The 15,957-nt window shown below is 34.6% G+C and overlaps 1 protein-coding gene across 4 annotated transcripts in view; it reads left to right on the top strand.

Moving 5' to 3' along the window:
• LOC134529610 (serine/threonine-protein phosphatase 4 catalytic subunit) overlaps positions 1–15,957 on the top strand; it is a 58,749-nt gene that overhangs the window by 27,655 nt on the left and 15,137 nt on the right. Inside the window, exons 3-6 of one of the 4 annotated variants that reach the window (XM_063363893.1) lie at positions 5,235–5,387; positions 6,892–7,065; positions 11,570–11,696; positions 13,795–13,984. In XM_063363893.1, the coding sequence (XP_063219963.1) occupies positions 5,235–5,387; positions 6,892–7,065; positions 11,570–11,696; positions 13,795–13,984 (644 nt within the window). Of the gene's footprint in view, positions 1–5,234; positions 5,388–6,891; positions 7,066–11,569; positions 11,703–13,794; positions 13,985–15,957 lie in introns of all 4 variants that reach the window. The other 3 variants (XM_063363895.1, XM_063363894.1, XM_063363892.1) reach the window with 3 other exon arrangements.

Here is a 15,957-nt window from a genome sequence, read left to right as displayed (position 1 = left end):
GTGGTTATTGAGAGATTTCCCTATTGGTAAGAAAGCAGTTCACAAAATTCCATCAGAAGTTATGTAGGTTGATATGGTAACCACTGCCAATATTTTGCAGCCACTATTCGAGAAGGTCTGGGTGAATGGAGAAATAGCAACAGATTGCTGGTGAAGTTGCCAAAGAAGGTAGATATGTAAAACTGTAATGAGAGGGAAATTACATTTCTCTCAATACCAATCAAAGTCTTTTCCAGGGTTCTGCTGAACAGAATTAAAGAGGTTGTCAATTTGAGGCTCTGACGGGAACAGGCAGGCTTTCGTCCGAATCTCTCATGCGTTGACTAAATTAACACTTTGAGGATCGTTCTGGAGCAATGTGTCGAATCTCGATTCTATGTAGTGTTCGTTGCTTTAGAGAAAGCTTTTGACTTGATCAATAGAGAAACCTGTGGAAGGAAGTGAAGCTGTATGGAGTGCTGTCACAAATTATTAATTTTATTAAGAAACGTACCCAGATTAAACATCAGAGTCATTCATAAAGGCCCTGTATCTGAGCCAGATATCTGTATGTTCAGGAGTACATCAAGGTTGTATTCGTCCGAATGGCTCATGTGTTGACTAAATAAACACTTTGAGGATCGTTCTGGAGCAATGTGTCGAATTTCGATTCTATGTAGTGTTCGTTGCTTTAGAGAAAGCTTTTGACTTGATCAATAGAGAAACCTGTGGAAGGAAGTGAAGCTGTATGGAGTGCTGTCACAAATTATTAATTTCATTAAGAAATTTACCCAGATTAAACATCAGAGTCATTCATAAGGGCCCTGTATCTGAGCCAGATATCTGTATGTTCAGGAGTGCATCAAGGTTGTATTCTGTCACCAACCATGTTCCTGGTTGTAATTGATATGGCAATAAGGAATATGACAAAAAATGTAAAACATAGTATCAAATGGGGACTAGCTGATAGACTGGAAGATTTTGAAATTTGCTGAGCATTTGTGTTTCCTGTCTGAGGCACATGGTGAAATGCATGCAAAGCTTGAAGACTTGGTAGAAGAAGGTGAAAAATGTGGGACTAACTATCAAATCTTTAGAAGATGTGGATGGCTTCCCTTGCTAAGGATGTCTCGCAATGCATTAAAAAAAAATGTGAGTCTTTCAGTTTTCACCAGTGATGTGTAAACATCTAACCTCGGTAACGAGAAATTCCATATGTTCTCATGTTGCAAATAAACTTATAGTACAAAACTTGGACACAGAATTTTACGTAGAAATCTTTGAAATAATGCCGAGCGTAATAAAAACAAGTACATAAATGGTGTTTTCAACTAAATCTCTGGACACAATTCATACGTAGTTCCGCATCCACCGCTAGAATTTGGTGCCGGAGCAACTACTTACAACAGCTATTGAATCATTCGATTTACAGAGCTAAACTATATAAACTGTATAATGAAATGGCTTTGATAAAAGTGAAAAAGACTTGAAAAAACATTATATTCCAGCTTTGGACCTGTTTTTTAAGAATGAATTTTACTGAAATACTGCCCATCCGGTTAAAATTCATTTTCTGCACGTGTTAGATGACTTTAAAGTATAACATTAAGTGAAAGTTGTACTATTATAAAGTTTTTATTTTTTCGTACCTACGTGAATTCATGGGCATTCCTTTCCTCATAAAAGTAGTTAATTTTAATTTATTTTAAGTAAAAATAAACTATATAGGCCTAACTAGTATTAAATAATCCAATGCACTGAGCTATGTATTTAATAATACTATAGCAATAAGATGAATTAAATGTGTTAATTTATATTTGCTAAAAGCATAATTTGTAAATGGAGTAATCTGTTATTAAAAAATTATGGAAAATTGGTGCGTGTACTTATTGTATGCACGTTAGAAGTTATACATACTTACTTGGCTGGTAAAATACTAATTTTGCTTGTAAATAATTCATACAAATAAAATAATAAAAGGACTGAAGTGATATTATAAATATGATGGGTAAAGTATAAATTGAATCAAATAAATACATAATTAAAATAAATACTCAGTACTAAATATTAATGTAAATATGTGTATAAAATTTATTATTTAATTTAGTAAAATAATCTAAATAAAATTTAATTAATAATAAAAATCAATAAAAATGCTGAATTTTTATTTTCATTTATTAATTTTAATTATTTATGAAATAATGCAAGAAATTATAATGCAAATAAACTATACATATGGTAACACATCCTCACTAACATAAATATGCTGGAAAAAGTTTATAAACAGAATTTATATCACTAATATTCAGAATAAATTTATGTTTTTTAATTATATAGACTTGAAATATAAATCACTAAAGTATAAGATTTAAAAGCACATATGTAATTTTATTTGTATGTGGATTTTTTTCATCCTGTAAAAATTTTGTTGCATGGTTCGCATGCATCGTAAGATTTACTCTCACCAATTTTTCAAAATGTGCCTAAAGAAGTATAACTTCAAAAAGTTTATCCAGTGATGAGGTTTGAACCACATCAAAAATTACCCCTAGAGTTTGTCAACCACGCATTCTACCACTGCACTATCAAAACTATTGGGATTTGGGAAGGAGAATATGTATTATCAACAATCTAATGCCAGTATTTAAAACTTAGGATTACTTTTTACTTCTACTTATTTAGTTTATAAAATATATTCCATGGTAGTTTCACTATCATAAAGTTTCACTTGGCAAACCAACACATTTGTTATGTACCCTAACATTTACGAAGTAACTTTTTATGGGTTTATGTGTGTACACGTGGGTCCATAATATTTTTGTCACACTCCGTTCATCGACTTCCATTCTATTTTCATGAAATTATGCCCATCAAATGCCTATACTGAGAGCTAAGATGTTTACGAATCAAATGGTGTTTTTGTCCGACTATCCAATGTGGAAAATCAACATAATCTGTATCAGAACCAAACTCCACAGCTTCCGAAGTAATTTCAAGTCTGTTCTGTTATATGGGTCTGAGACTTGGAAAGTGACTAAATTAATTACCTCCAAGTTGCAGACCTTTGTTAACCGCTGTCTACAAAAGATTCTCAACATCGATTAGCTGGAAGTAATCTCCAACCATGAGCTATGGAGAAGGATGAGAGAGACCAAAATGGCTATACAGATAAAGTGGCTGAAATGTAAATGGATCGGGCATACACTAAGGAAGGGAAATGGAGCCATTGAGAGAGAGGCATTGGGTTGAAACCCACAGGGTAAAAGGAGGAAAAGGAGATCAAAATGAACGGAGTGAAGATCTATACAAATGGAAGCAATAGAAAGTAAGACCTGGAGAGAGATGAAGAGGTTGACTAAAAACAGGACCAGATGGAGAGGTTTTGCAGTTGCCAATGTCCCACGAGTACCCCAGGAATTAGTCAAGTAGTCAAGTGCACCCGGCAGCCCAAAAAATTCAACACAGTCTCAAACATATAAAATCCTAAAGGGATTAAATTCTGGTATCGTTTTAAGTTCCTAAAGGAATCTCACAAAATGTAAAACAGTTAACACTGTTGCAGTTGTACTGGATTGTACTGATACATGTAACTATGCCATATTTTCTCAATTTTACGCACTGCTCATAATCCAGAAAATTGGAACATACATTTTTGGCTTGGGGATAATTTTACTGCAATTCAAGTGCAAGGCGGATTTCTGTAAATCTTGCATGTAGTTCATCAAAAAATTGGAAAGCATAGATTATAATTATTATGTATTGAAAGACAGTTCACTTAAATTATGGTATTGAGCAGCTCTAGTTACTTGGCTTGTCGGTTGCATGCCTCGTAGACACAGTGTCATGCATCACAGGGCCCATTCTTAATGTGCTGTGCAAGGTACTCGACAATTACCACACAGTCACGACAGCTAACCTCTCATTGCTCGTTGATAAATGAGTCCCTAGCGATACCAATCGACATTCGTTCCTTGCCATCAGCGCTCCAAACAACGATTACGTGCAACACAGCCTAGAGCTTCCAGCAGCATGCAGCTCGCAGCTCAATCACAACTCAAACCAAATTACACAAAGCTTATTTTAAAAAGAAAAAAAACTTTTAAATATAAATATTATTACATATATACAATGGTTAATACATAAAAGTAGCTTTAAAATTCATGATTATTTTACGGATTATTTGGAACATTTCAACTAACAAGGTGTGTTTAGAAATTAGGGCAAACAAAAAATAACAAATATTTTCTTTTGAAAATCAGCTAAACAAGATATGCAAAGTAGCAAGGCCACCACACCAAGGACAGCACAAGGTAGTTGACATAAGCAGACACAATGTAAGCAAGACACCTGCTTCGGGGTAATTTTCCAATCCAGGCCAGAACTAGGAGTGGGGGATGGCATTTCTGGGATCAGAGAGGGGGTAATAATGCCAAATTCAAGGCAGTGTGATGCAGTGAATACAACTGGCGGTGTTTAATTACCAGTCTTGGGTGTTCAATTCATAATCCAAACCTGTAAACATGTTACAGCGCAGCACAGAGTGAACTGAACTATGTTCTATCCAAGTGGTCAACAAGAGAACATTGACTGCTGGCTGTTGTGTTCATTAGCTTAGTGTACAGAAGTTAAGCATTCACCATATATTTAGTTTTGTTGATAATTCATCACAAGTTCTGAAGTTTTTTAAGGGGGTGCATCCCATTTCAGGTCATGATTTGATATTTATATTAATCACAGATCAACTTTTAGACTTTTTCAATTGTTTAACTTTCACGAAATGAAAACTGTATACAGCGCATACTTGTTGCATAATTAGCTGCCACAGTTATATTTTTAATGTGTTTGGGTTGTACAAATAAGGAGAATTTTGAAATGCCAGGTAAAATTAATTAATATTTTCTGAAAGAAATTCAAAACATTTCTTGAAGTAGCCAGTGGCATCTCAGTTAAACCTAAAAAGTTTCAGTTCTGCAATCAATTTAATTCTCCTTATTTGTACAACCCAAAAATGTTAAAAATGTAACTTTGGCAGCTAATTATGCAAAATATCTACAAGTTTATCTGTAATTACTGTAAATATCAAATCTTGGCCTAAAATGGGAGGCACCCCCTTAATGTAGTAGGTAACACATAAAATCCATTCTGAGTCTTAAGTGTGTTAAATAGTGATAAGAAAGGCTAAAAATAACCCCGTTTTAGTGTACTCCTCAATTTATGTACTTAAGTGTAATAGACATTTCTCTTTTTTTTTCCAGGTTTGTGGCGATATCCATGGACAATTTTATGATTTGAAAGAGCTATTCAAGGTTGGTGGTGATGTGCCAGAAACTAATTATTTGTTCATGGGAGATTTTGTTGACCGTGGCTTCTATAGTGTGGAAACATTCTTGCTTCTTCTGGCTTTAAAGGTACTGTAATGAACATAACAGCTATAATTAGAGGCTTTAGCTTTAATTATAATTGTCTTGGGTATAATTTTGAAGTCAATGATCATATTGTGTTAACTGTATGTAATTAATTTAAACCTAAACACAGGCCTGCAAATATTCTTGGTTAAAGCCTTTAATTATTTTCATTTTTAGAATGGTAGGTTTTGTTCCTTAGCATTTTAAAAAAACATAAACCACTTTGCAATGACTTTCCAATTTTCTAATTTCTTTTTTCAGAATTGTCATTAGCCTGCTATTTCATAATACAGAGAGATTGTTTTGAACTGTGTAATGACATGTTCAGCACTGCACTAATTAGGGAAAAGCACAACATGCCACATTGCCTGTGTCACCAATCAGCACATACAGTGTTGAGTCTTTGGTGTCAGAGTTACAAAAAGACATGGTCAAATGTACAAAAACAATTTTTTTTATGACATAAACTTTTCCAAATTGCTACTTTTCAATAGCAAAATGATAAAAATACATTTCAAAATGCTATTTACATCTACGTCTCTCAATAAGTGTTTCTTACTTCATTATGTATTCATAAGGAATGCCTCTGCAGCAGTTGTTTCTCTCGAAGGTAGCTTGGAACAACACTTCTCGTGCAGGAGCATACGCAGAATTTCATTTTTTGAGGGGGATGGGATAGAACCACCTTGTCTGCTGTTTGCTTTCAAATTCTTCCCTTTTGTTTGTGGGAATGATAGATTTTTTTAGGATTTTGGGGGCGTGGTATATCCCCCCTTTGTGTACGCCATTGATCTCATGTGCACATCTTGTAGCTGTTCTGGTGTAGTGACATGCAACATCACAGTTTTGTATTGACTACAGTTGACTTAATTCACTGCTGCTGGGTGGACAAATTGGCTCATATTGATACAACTGTGACGTTCTGCACAGCCCTATTTCTCCATAAGGATGCTGTAATTGTTTCTCTTTTTGGTTGTGAGACATTGCACATAGCTGTGACACATAGCAGTCACAATAAATCATGATACATGCTGTAATAGCAGTCACAATAAATCATGATACATGCTGTAATTTCCGTTCCAGGTCATGCTCGGCACAGGCGTTCTGTTTTTTTTTTTACCTTTTGCTATGTACTCTGGGTTTAACTGCATTTTGGTTGAGATGTGTGTGGCTAGTTTAATTTTTATGGGTAAAGTTCTTATGTTTGTAAATGTTTGGGTTTCAAATTTTATTTTATTTTATTTGTGCAAGGTAGTGATTGGTTGGTCATTTATGCTGCTCCCCATTCAACTTAAATGATTTCTGTGAGATTGTGTTGCTAAAGTGTCACTGTTTTAATTTTCTTCTTAATTGTACATATTTATTTTCAGCATGACTGGTTTGTATTTTATATGTACACATACATTTGTTGTAGATTTAGTTGAATTTTTCAATAACACTAGTGTTTTACATCTAAATACTTATTTACAGTGTTATTTCTCTTTGTTTATTCTGTCTTTCTTGCCAGGTTCGTTATCCAGATCGTATTACATTAATTCGAGGCAACCACGAGTCACGACAAATCACGCAGGTTTATGGATTTTATGATGAATGTCTTCGGAAGTACGGAAGCATTACGGTATGGCGCTACTGTACAGAAATCTTTGACTACCTCAGCTTGTCAGCAGTTATTGATGGCAAGGTATTTGAAGTGTCAGTATTAACTGCATGAACTGTAGATTTTGCTGCACACACTTTACATGACATGCAAGATAAGCTTGAGATTGTCATCCTCCCTGTGCTCTTGCTCGTCAACTGACATCCTCTGGCCCTTCAGTTGCAATATTGAAAACTGTAAATATAAACAAATAAAATTAATGAAATGTTTCGGTTACTTGACATCATAAAGCCTGTACTGTAAACAATAGATTTACAAAGCACATTTTGTGAATTAATTTTTTTGTAAGTAGAGCTAGGACAAAAAATTTAAAACACATGGACCTATGAACTAGAAAATTGCATTAAGATTACTCATTTTATGTTTTTTAGGTTGTGCAGAAGTTACTTTTACAAGTCTCTTTTGAAAAAAAATTGATTCTCTTTTAATGACACTATGTTTTATTTATTAAGTTCACATTTTCAGGTTAAAATGATTGTTAACTATGCTGTTATGGCCATTGAGTGAGTTATGATTACTTTAAAACCACTCATCGACTAGGCCCAATATAGGTGCCCAGTGTGCCATGTTCTTACTGTTTTAAAAAGAAATAATCTTCCAATTTTGTGAAACAAGAAAGAGTAATTTTTACAAAAAAGTGTGACAATGAAATTTAATATTTTACTACACAGACGTGTTCTGGCTTAAATTATGTGCAACAATGCGGATATGAGTTAATAATGTCGTTGTTTAGCTAAATACCGACTACTGCACTGTGTCTCAATAGCCTAAAGTATACATATGCACAATACACCTTTTTTTTTTACAGTTTACAGGAAAATAAGATGTTGTTTGTTAATTAAACTTATAATTTTAAATGGGTAGAGTTATTACTATCAAAATTAAATCCCTGGAGAATTTACTTAAGTGACATTTAACATAAAGATGAAATACTTAGATTGTGATTCAGCAAAACACTACTTGACGAAGTGTATTTTTTTACAAAATAATATAATATTGCGTACTAAACACTTTAATTTATCAACTAGCAGACAGGTCCATGACTAAGTGAACGGCGCAAAACAAAACAAGCAGAGGACAGCATTGCACACCATAATTAGCAAGTTCCTTAAGCTGGCATCAGTGAGCCTGTTAAAATCTTTCCTAACTGTGTTGTTTCATAGGAGAGAGAGAGACACACACACACACACACACACACACACACACACACGCACACACGCACACACACACACGTATGTGAGGGACATGAAAAAAATTAGAGCGAGGGGTTAAAAGACCTGCCAACTTGTATGGTAAAGCCATAATTTTTACGGAAAATTGTGTGTATTATGTTTTTATGAAAATTCATACACTTAACGTTCTATCTTTCTTTCTCAGTTTTTTCCTGTTTAGCCGTGTTTTATCTAGTGACATGTACCATAATTTGTTGTGCCAGACATGGTATGCATCAGTATTTATGCAATTAATAATAATAATGGTTTGTTTTATGGTACTAAAGAAAATGTACCATGCTTTGTACAAAATTGCATTATTACACTGGATCTATTTAATTTTGTTAATAAGAGTAGTATAGAATACATTGCCATAAATACTAACTGAGGTGTTGTTAAGTTTCGTATTTATGGCTTAGATACTAGATTTTATAGCTGTTTTGGTGGGGTGGATCATGGATGCCTTGTTATTTGTTTTTATGATTCATTCAATATCAAAAATATATGGGTTTTTCATAAATTTATATGAGAACGTTGCCAAAACGGGGTGAAGTGAAAGAGTAATATTTGTGACTGTTAATGTAACAATATCTAGCCTAACATGTACAATCCTGTGATGAGTTAACATTTTCATTACGTGAATTAATAATTATCTGTTTGGACGTTCTTACAACACATGTAAACTGTTTTGTACAAAAAATTTCTTTTTGATGTGAAAATGTGATAAAGATGGAACACATGGGGTTGACATCGTCTATTGTTGATATGAAAATACTTTTCATCTTGTATAAATGGCTTTACACTAATATCATATGCATGCAACATGCAAGTTATTATTAGGCCGGTTTTATAAACTATGCAAGTAGCTTAAGAATGCAAGAAACACAATGCTCAATAAGTTGAATAACAACATTTTCAAATACCAGTTTATAATGTATGCAAGACGCAAAATTTCAACCTAAACATCGACCATTTTTCAACTTCTTGTGTTTGAGCTTGCAATTTCACTCTCTGTCATTAAAGTGAAGTGTTACGAAAACTTTTCAAAATGCATCCAATTTAATTTTTGTCAGATACATTACACTTATAAATAAAAATTTTAAAAATTTCACATGTTTTGTGAACAGCATTATTTATGATAAAAGCTCGATGAAGACATTTTTCTGTATAGTTTTACAGTTTCAAGTTGAAGATTTGGTGAGGTCTTGCGACTTGCGTGTTTTATGAACTATCATAGTTTTCTTGCGTTTGTTGCATGCTACATCATTGTGCTCTAGCCTAGTTTATAAACCCAACCTAAGGTTAACAAAAAATTAAAAGTTAGCAGGTACTTTAGTTACACAAAAAGGTTTGGAAAATTATGTATTTTCTCTAATTTTCCCCCCATTATTATAGAGAACAAATACAATATAGTGTGGCAGGCTGTATTTGCTCACTACTTAAATTATTGTGTTGGTAAAGTACAACTAGGTTTATGTACATGTGTGTGATTCCATATACTTGTGTACTAAATCCTCTCAACACATTTATTATTGTGACATTTTATGAATGCAAAATTGAAATGAAAGCTCACAACCAATTTATGCACTTTATGAAGCATTTAAAAATCTTATTGATGTAAAGCTTTGGAAGTTGGTAGGTATGGGATTAATATTACGTATAAGTTTCCTGTCACAGATTTACTCATGTTTCTGTTGAAACAACATGGTTCTTACATTAAAAAAAGATGATTAAAATACATAATTGAGTAAGTATATATAAGAAGAATGTTAATATACAAACTCATAATATAGTAACTCTCAAAAAAGGACCCGGTAGTACCCTATAAATTAAACATACTGTGAAAATAACTTGTGAACGTCAAGGCCATATGCAAAATGGCTGTATTACCACAACGAAAACAATGAACCAATGACATTGAAAAGCAAACAAAGTATCAAAAACTCAAAATTACAAGAAGTGGGTCGAAAGGGAATTTTAAATTTATCCCTACAAAACACTGGTCACTCATCCTGACCAAAGACCGAATACCCATAGTGGGTTAAGTGACGAGAGAGAATATCACTAAAACACTGAATCTAAAAAAAAAACTAATGCAAAGCTATCACCTGAAGTCAGCAGTCCTCGGTTTTGACTAATGGCCGAGCGAATCATAACACAGCAGCCTACGAGGTAGCTAGCCTTGACAACAACACACATCACACTAGCAGTGGTCTACAAGCAATAAAGACAAAAGAAGGATGGAAAAGAGAAAGGGTAACCATGTATTTTGTGTAGAGGGGAAGGGAGGTGCTCAGCAGAAGGTCTACAAGCGAACTAAGGTAGAAGGGAGAAGGAAAGGAAGGAAAAAAGGGAAGGGGGTAACCACATCACGAATGTGGAGGGTAAATAAGGTGTTAGGCAGGTAGTCGACCAACACTAAGGCAGAAGGGAGAAGGAGGAGGAAGGAAAATGGTCACGAGTGTGGAGGGGCAGAAATGAAACATTAAGGGGTAACCATGTCTTGAGTGTGGAAGGGAAGGAAATTGCTCTGCAGTAGGTCTCAAGTAAACTAAGGAAGAAGGAAGGGAATGAAAAAGGGAAGGGATAACCATGTCACGAGTATGTAGGGGAAGGGAGGTGCTTGGCAGGTGGTTTACTAGCGCACTAACCAAGAAGTGAAAAGGAGTGGGAAGGGTAAATATGTCATGAGTGTGGTGGGGAAGTAAAGTGATCTGCATGTGGTTTACTAGTGCACTAAGGCAGAAAGGAGAAGGAGAGGGAAGGAAAAGGGAAGGGGTAGCAATGTCACAAGTGTGGAGGGAAATGAGGGGCACTCGGCAAGAGGTCTACAAGCGAAAAAGGGAGAAAACAAGAAAAGGGGTAACCATGACACGAGTGTGGAGGGGAAGAAGGTGCACTTCTGGTATTCTACAAGCGGACTAAGGCAAAAGTAGAGAAAATGAGTAACTGAGCAACTATTGATGACTGTGGTAGGGAAAGGAGATGCAAGTCAGGTGGTCTATATGTAGATCTGTTGGGAAAAATGCTCTATAAAGGAGCAGTGACACAATAATTACTTCGATAGTTTACTTTCCACATCTGCTTTAGCATCAGAATTCAGTTTGTAACTGTGATTGACCATCTGCCACCATAATATTCTTTTGGTTTTTGGTGTTGCCATTATTTTAGATGATTTATTTATCGTTTGGCATGCGTGCATTATGTAGAGTGATCACTGAAAGCTTCTGATGTTTCATGAACAACCACCTTGTATTGCTACTATTGATTTGTTGTCTGCTTTGATTTTGGTTAGTTCTCTTGAGGTATTCTTTCAGATTTTCTGCGTCCACGGAGGTTTGTCACCATCGATACAGACGTTGGATCAGATCCGCACAATTGACAGGAAACAAGAAGTTCCCCACGACGGGCCGATGTGTGATCTGCTGTGGTCCGACCCTGAAGGTACAGGTGGTAACTCAGTGACCATCAGGATTTTTTAAGATGTTATTTTTGTAGTTAGTTGTATAATTTATTCGTTATATGTCTGTCTGTGTTGTTAGTCGAGTGAAAGCAAGGGTGTTTATTTATGAATATATTTGTGTTGAGTGTCAAATACCAAATTATTCTGCCAAAGATCTGAATGATGCAAGTAGTAAACGTTCACTTTTTCTAAACCATAAATGTACTGTAACACATGTTTAAATGTTTACGAGGGGTGTCCAGAGAGTATGTACTGTTTCGTTCTACCACCACCGCATTGGTAGTGTTTCAATTCTCTACTCTATAAAATCTATAAATCTTGTTTATCTCTATCAAATTTTTTAGTTTTGATTTTATGACTCTTTATAATTTTGATTTAATGAATGGCTACTTGTGTCAGTGTCCATTGTTTGTTGTCTCCCTCTTGTAATGTATTTAAATTTAACTTTTTTCCTTGTATGTTTCGTGCACACCCTTGCAATCTCTTCAAGGAGTGTTGGTGTGCATGTGACAGTTGTAAATAAATAAATAAAATAAATAAATAAATTTTACAGATGTGTTAGTTCTGTTGAATGTATGAGTATCAAGCTAGAAGGCATGGTATTTGTGATCATATATATATGTAAATAAATGTAAAACTATTTTAGACTTTTATTACAGACTTTTAATAGCTGAGAAAGACAACACAAAACATGGTTATGTAAGGATACAACCGACTTCACCATAATAATAAAAAAACTCTTCCTGTACCAACATGACAAACATTAACACAAACTAATATAAATGTTAGAACCATACATAATAACAATAATCCTGTAAACTAAGTCATACATAATAAATTGTATTGTTTTCAACATATCAATGTTATGTTATGAAAGTGACTGGCTGTAGAGCACTCTACCTTCACTACCAGATTTTAAATCTGCAGTGGGACTGCTATACCAAATATGTATGGCTTTATTTAGATTTGTTATGTTTTTGAATTTACACCTGTTATATCTTGTTGAAAGAATCTATTTTCTGCCATCTCAAAATGCAAGACGTGACATGCAAGTCTGCGCTGTAAGTCTCGCTAGTCTCAGCAGCCATGCAGTCCGCAAGGCGATAAAAGTGAGACGCATGGGCTGGCACAGAACGATACATGAGGCACGTTGGCGTGGGCTCACCATGCGTGTGACGGGAGCTGCACAAGCTGACACCCATGGTGAGAGAGAGAGAGAGAAGTAGAATTAGTGAGACCCGGAGGAAATACAAATTGAACAGTCCTAAAGTATTAAATACAATTAAAATATAAAAATACCCCCTTAGAATAAATATATTATAGAAATGTTAAATCTTTAAATTTTAAAAAATTAATGGTGCCATGAAATTAACTATCACTGTAAGTGGAACAAATTACAGCGTTATTTGAAGTAGCGTGGTCGTATTTTCAAATTAGCATTCTTTTTCAGCAATTTTAATGTCCGTGCACGTACAATGATGACAACCGCACTTGTTTGATATGACTTTATTTCAGTAGTTTCCCATGTAAATGAATTCCATAGAAGTGCAAATAGGGCCTTTTGTGACCAAAAGAAAACATTACCCAAGAATTGCACTTAGCTTTTAGCAAGTGGACAGTGAGAAGTGGCTTGATGCAACAAAATAAGAAATTGTAATGTTGAAAAGCAAATAATTTTGCTGTTCTCATGTTTTTAAAAGAAAGCCTTACCAAGACGGGAATATTCAACACCTCATTTTTACTAAAAGAAAGAAAACCTAGAGTGCTGCACGATGTATAACGAAATGCGCATGTAAAGTTAATAAAAGTTAATGTGGTGTTAATGAGTAGTTGCATGTGGGAAATGAAGGATGAGTGAGCCAATCCAGTTTGAGATGGCTGGCAGCAGATCATCTCTGTCAGCAGGGGAAGTGAGGGGCTTGTATTGAGCAGCAGTCAAACTGAATATGTTTTTTGTTTCCATGCAGTATTGCCACACACTGGCTTACAAATTAAATAAAGCATGCTTGTGATGTTATTTTTATTTACGTATATGTTTTTCCAGTTTTAGGGATTAAGTGTGACACTTGATGTGTGCAGATACCCAAGGTTGGGGGGTGAGTCCTCGTGGGGCTGGCTACCTGTTTGGCTCGGATGTCGTCGCCCAATTCAACGCTGCCAATGACATTGACATGATATGTCGTGCTCACCAACTCGTAATGGAAGGATACAAATGGCATTTCAATGAAACTGTATTAACAGTGTGGTCGGCTCCCAACTACTGTTATAGGTATGCATAACAGTTTAGTTACAAGTCCATCACTGTAACTTTGGTCAAATGTTAAAAACTAAAATTAACAAAAATATTGAAACAGCCTATCGAGTGTTACATGTGTATAGACTTAAATGATATGTATGGTGTCTAGAAAATATTATTTCCACCCCAGGATTCATATTAAAGAAATTTAAGAAACATTTGATTTCATCCCATGCATGCATTTCATCCCATGCATGCCACATCATCATAATAATCATCATCATCATCATCATCATCATCATCATCATCATCATCATCAATATCAATAATCATCCATCCATCATCATGTTGATTTTTTATTAACACTTTGAAGGCTAGCTCTGAATTAATGGTTCTGACCCAATGGACATAGCATAATTGAACATTTTTGTAACTTTTAATAATGTTATTTAAATTTAATTGTTTTAGTTATATTTTATGTACATATATCATTTTTTTAGATTTAATATTCCTCTATACAGTGAAATAAAAAAAATAAAATTACATAGTTTATAAAATCTGTGTATATTTTATTATGAATGTTGTATTTTTAATTAAGTAAAATCCAAAATTTCCTTTAAAACCTCATTTGAAGGCAACAAATTACAAGAAAATTATTAAAATAATATATATTCGCAAAATTTCATTATAATCATAATAGCACAGCTTCTACTAAGAATGATATGTACACAATTGTTTACAAGTTATGTAGAACTTGTGTTCTGTACATTTTTCACAAGATCCAATGCACAAGTCAACATCATACTCTGACCATTGGTAGGTACTGCATGTCCTTTCCTCTTGATACTCTACTGTAATAACAATTTCTAGAGCTAAACTTCCTCTTCATACTAAAATAAAAATAAAATCAATATATTTTTATTTTTTTTTATATAATTTTTATATAAAATCCAAAAATATTTGTTTAAAAAATATTTTGAATGCAATAAATCACAAAAACACTTATTAGAGTTATCCATGAAAATGAAAAATTCAATTCTAAATCTGAAGACAATGAATTCTCTTACTAATTATTTGTGTAAAACGTTATTTACAAGTCATATCGAACTTTAGTGTGGTAAATTTTGAAGCAAGGTGTGATGGACAAGCCAACATCATAGTCTGAACAATGGTACTGTGTGTCTCTTCTTGTTGATGTGCCACTGTGTGTTTTTCCTTTTCTTGAACACACATGACACCTCCATTGTGCTTTCTTCTGACCTTCATTGCGGTGTACCAGTTCTGGAAAATGCCTCTGCCTTAGTCTTGCAAGTTTGCCTCCTCCAACTGCTGAAGTGCTTACTTCTTCACTTTGTACAAGATGGTTGCAAACTTTCGATATGAAGTCAGTGGTTGTGATATTTTTTCCTTTTATTTTCCGGAACAGGACACAACTGTTTACCACAACCATCATAATAAAATGTATTGTCAACTTTCGCCACTACTTGACTGATCGATGGTCAAATGAACCATATGACATACGTTGATATACTAAATCACTCCAGCTTTATGATGATTGTAGTCCATCATTACTTAGGGTTTTTATACACACTGTCCTCATTTGTTTGTCAGTGGCACCATGGTAGGCTTGTGTCTCGTGCTTATCATCCAAACATCTCGCTTATCATGCCATCTTTGAACAAGTGTATTTCCTCTGCGACTGTGAATAGTCTCCCCCTTCCGCAACCGCTTTTCTTTCATCATAGCCGGAATTGTTTTCTTGACTTCATGATTGTTCCTACTAAGCCAGTCTTAGCTTCAGCTAAGTCGTCGGCAAGCTGTATACTTGTAAAGAACCGATCCAGGTAAACTGTATGCCCAACACCAGTAAGCTCTTTGAGTAGGCGTTTGACAATCAATCCCTGAAGCGCTGTTGTCTTTCCCTTCAATTCTACCAGTGTATACTTCAAATTTACAAATGTAACCTGATTTACTATCAGCCACCATGAAAATTTTGATGCCATACT

This window comes from Bacillus rossius, chromosome 2, assembly GCF_032445375.1.
Source record: "Bacillus rossius redtenbacheri isolate Brsri chromosome 2, Brsri_v3, whole genome shotgun sequence".
Taxonomy (NCBI): Eukaryota; Metazoa; Arthropoda; class Insecta; order Phasmatodea; family Bacillidae; genus Bacillus; species Bacillus rossius.
Note: the sequence above shows the minus strand (reverse complement) of the source record. Positions and strands in the feature narration are given on the sequence as shown.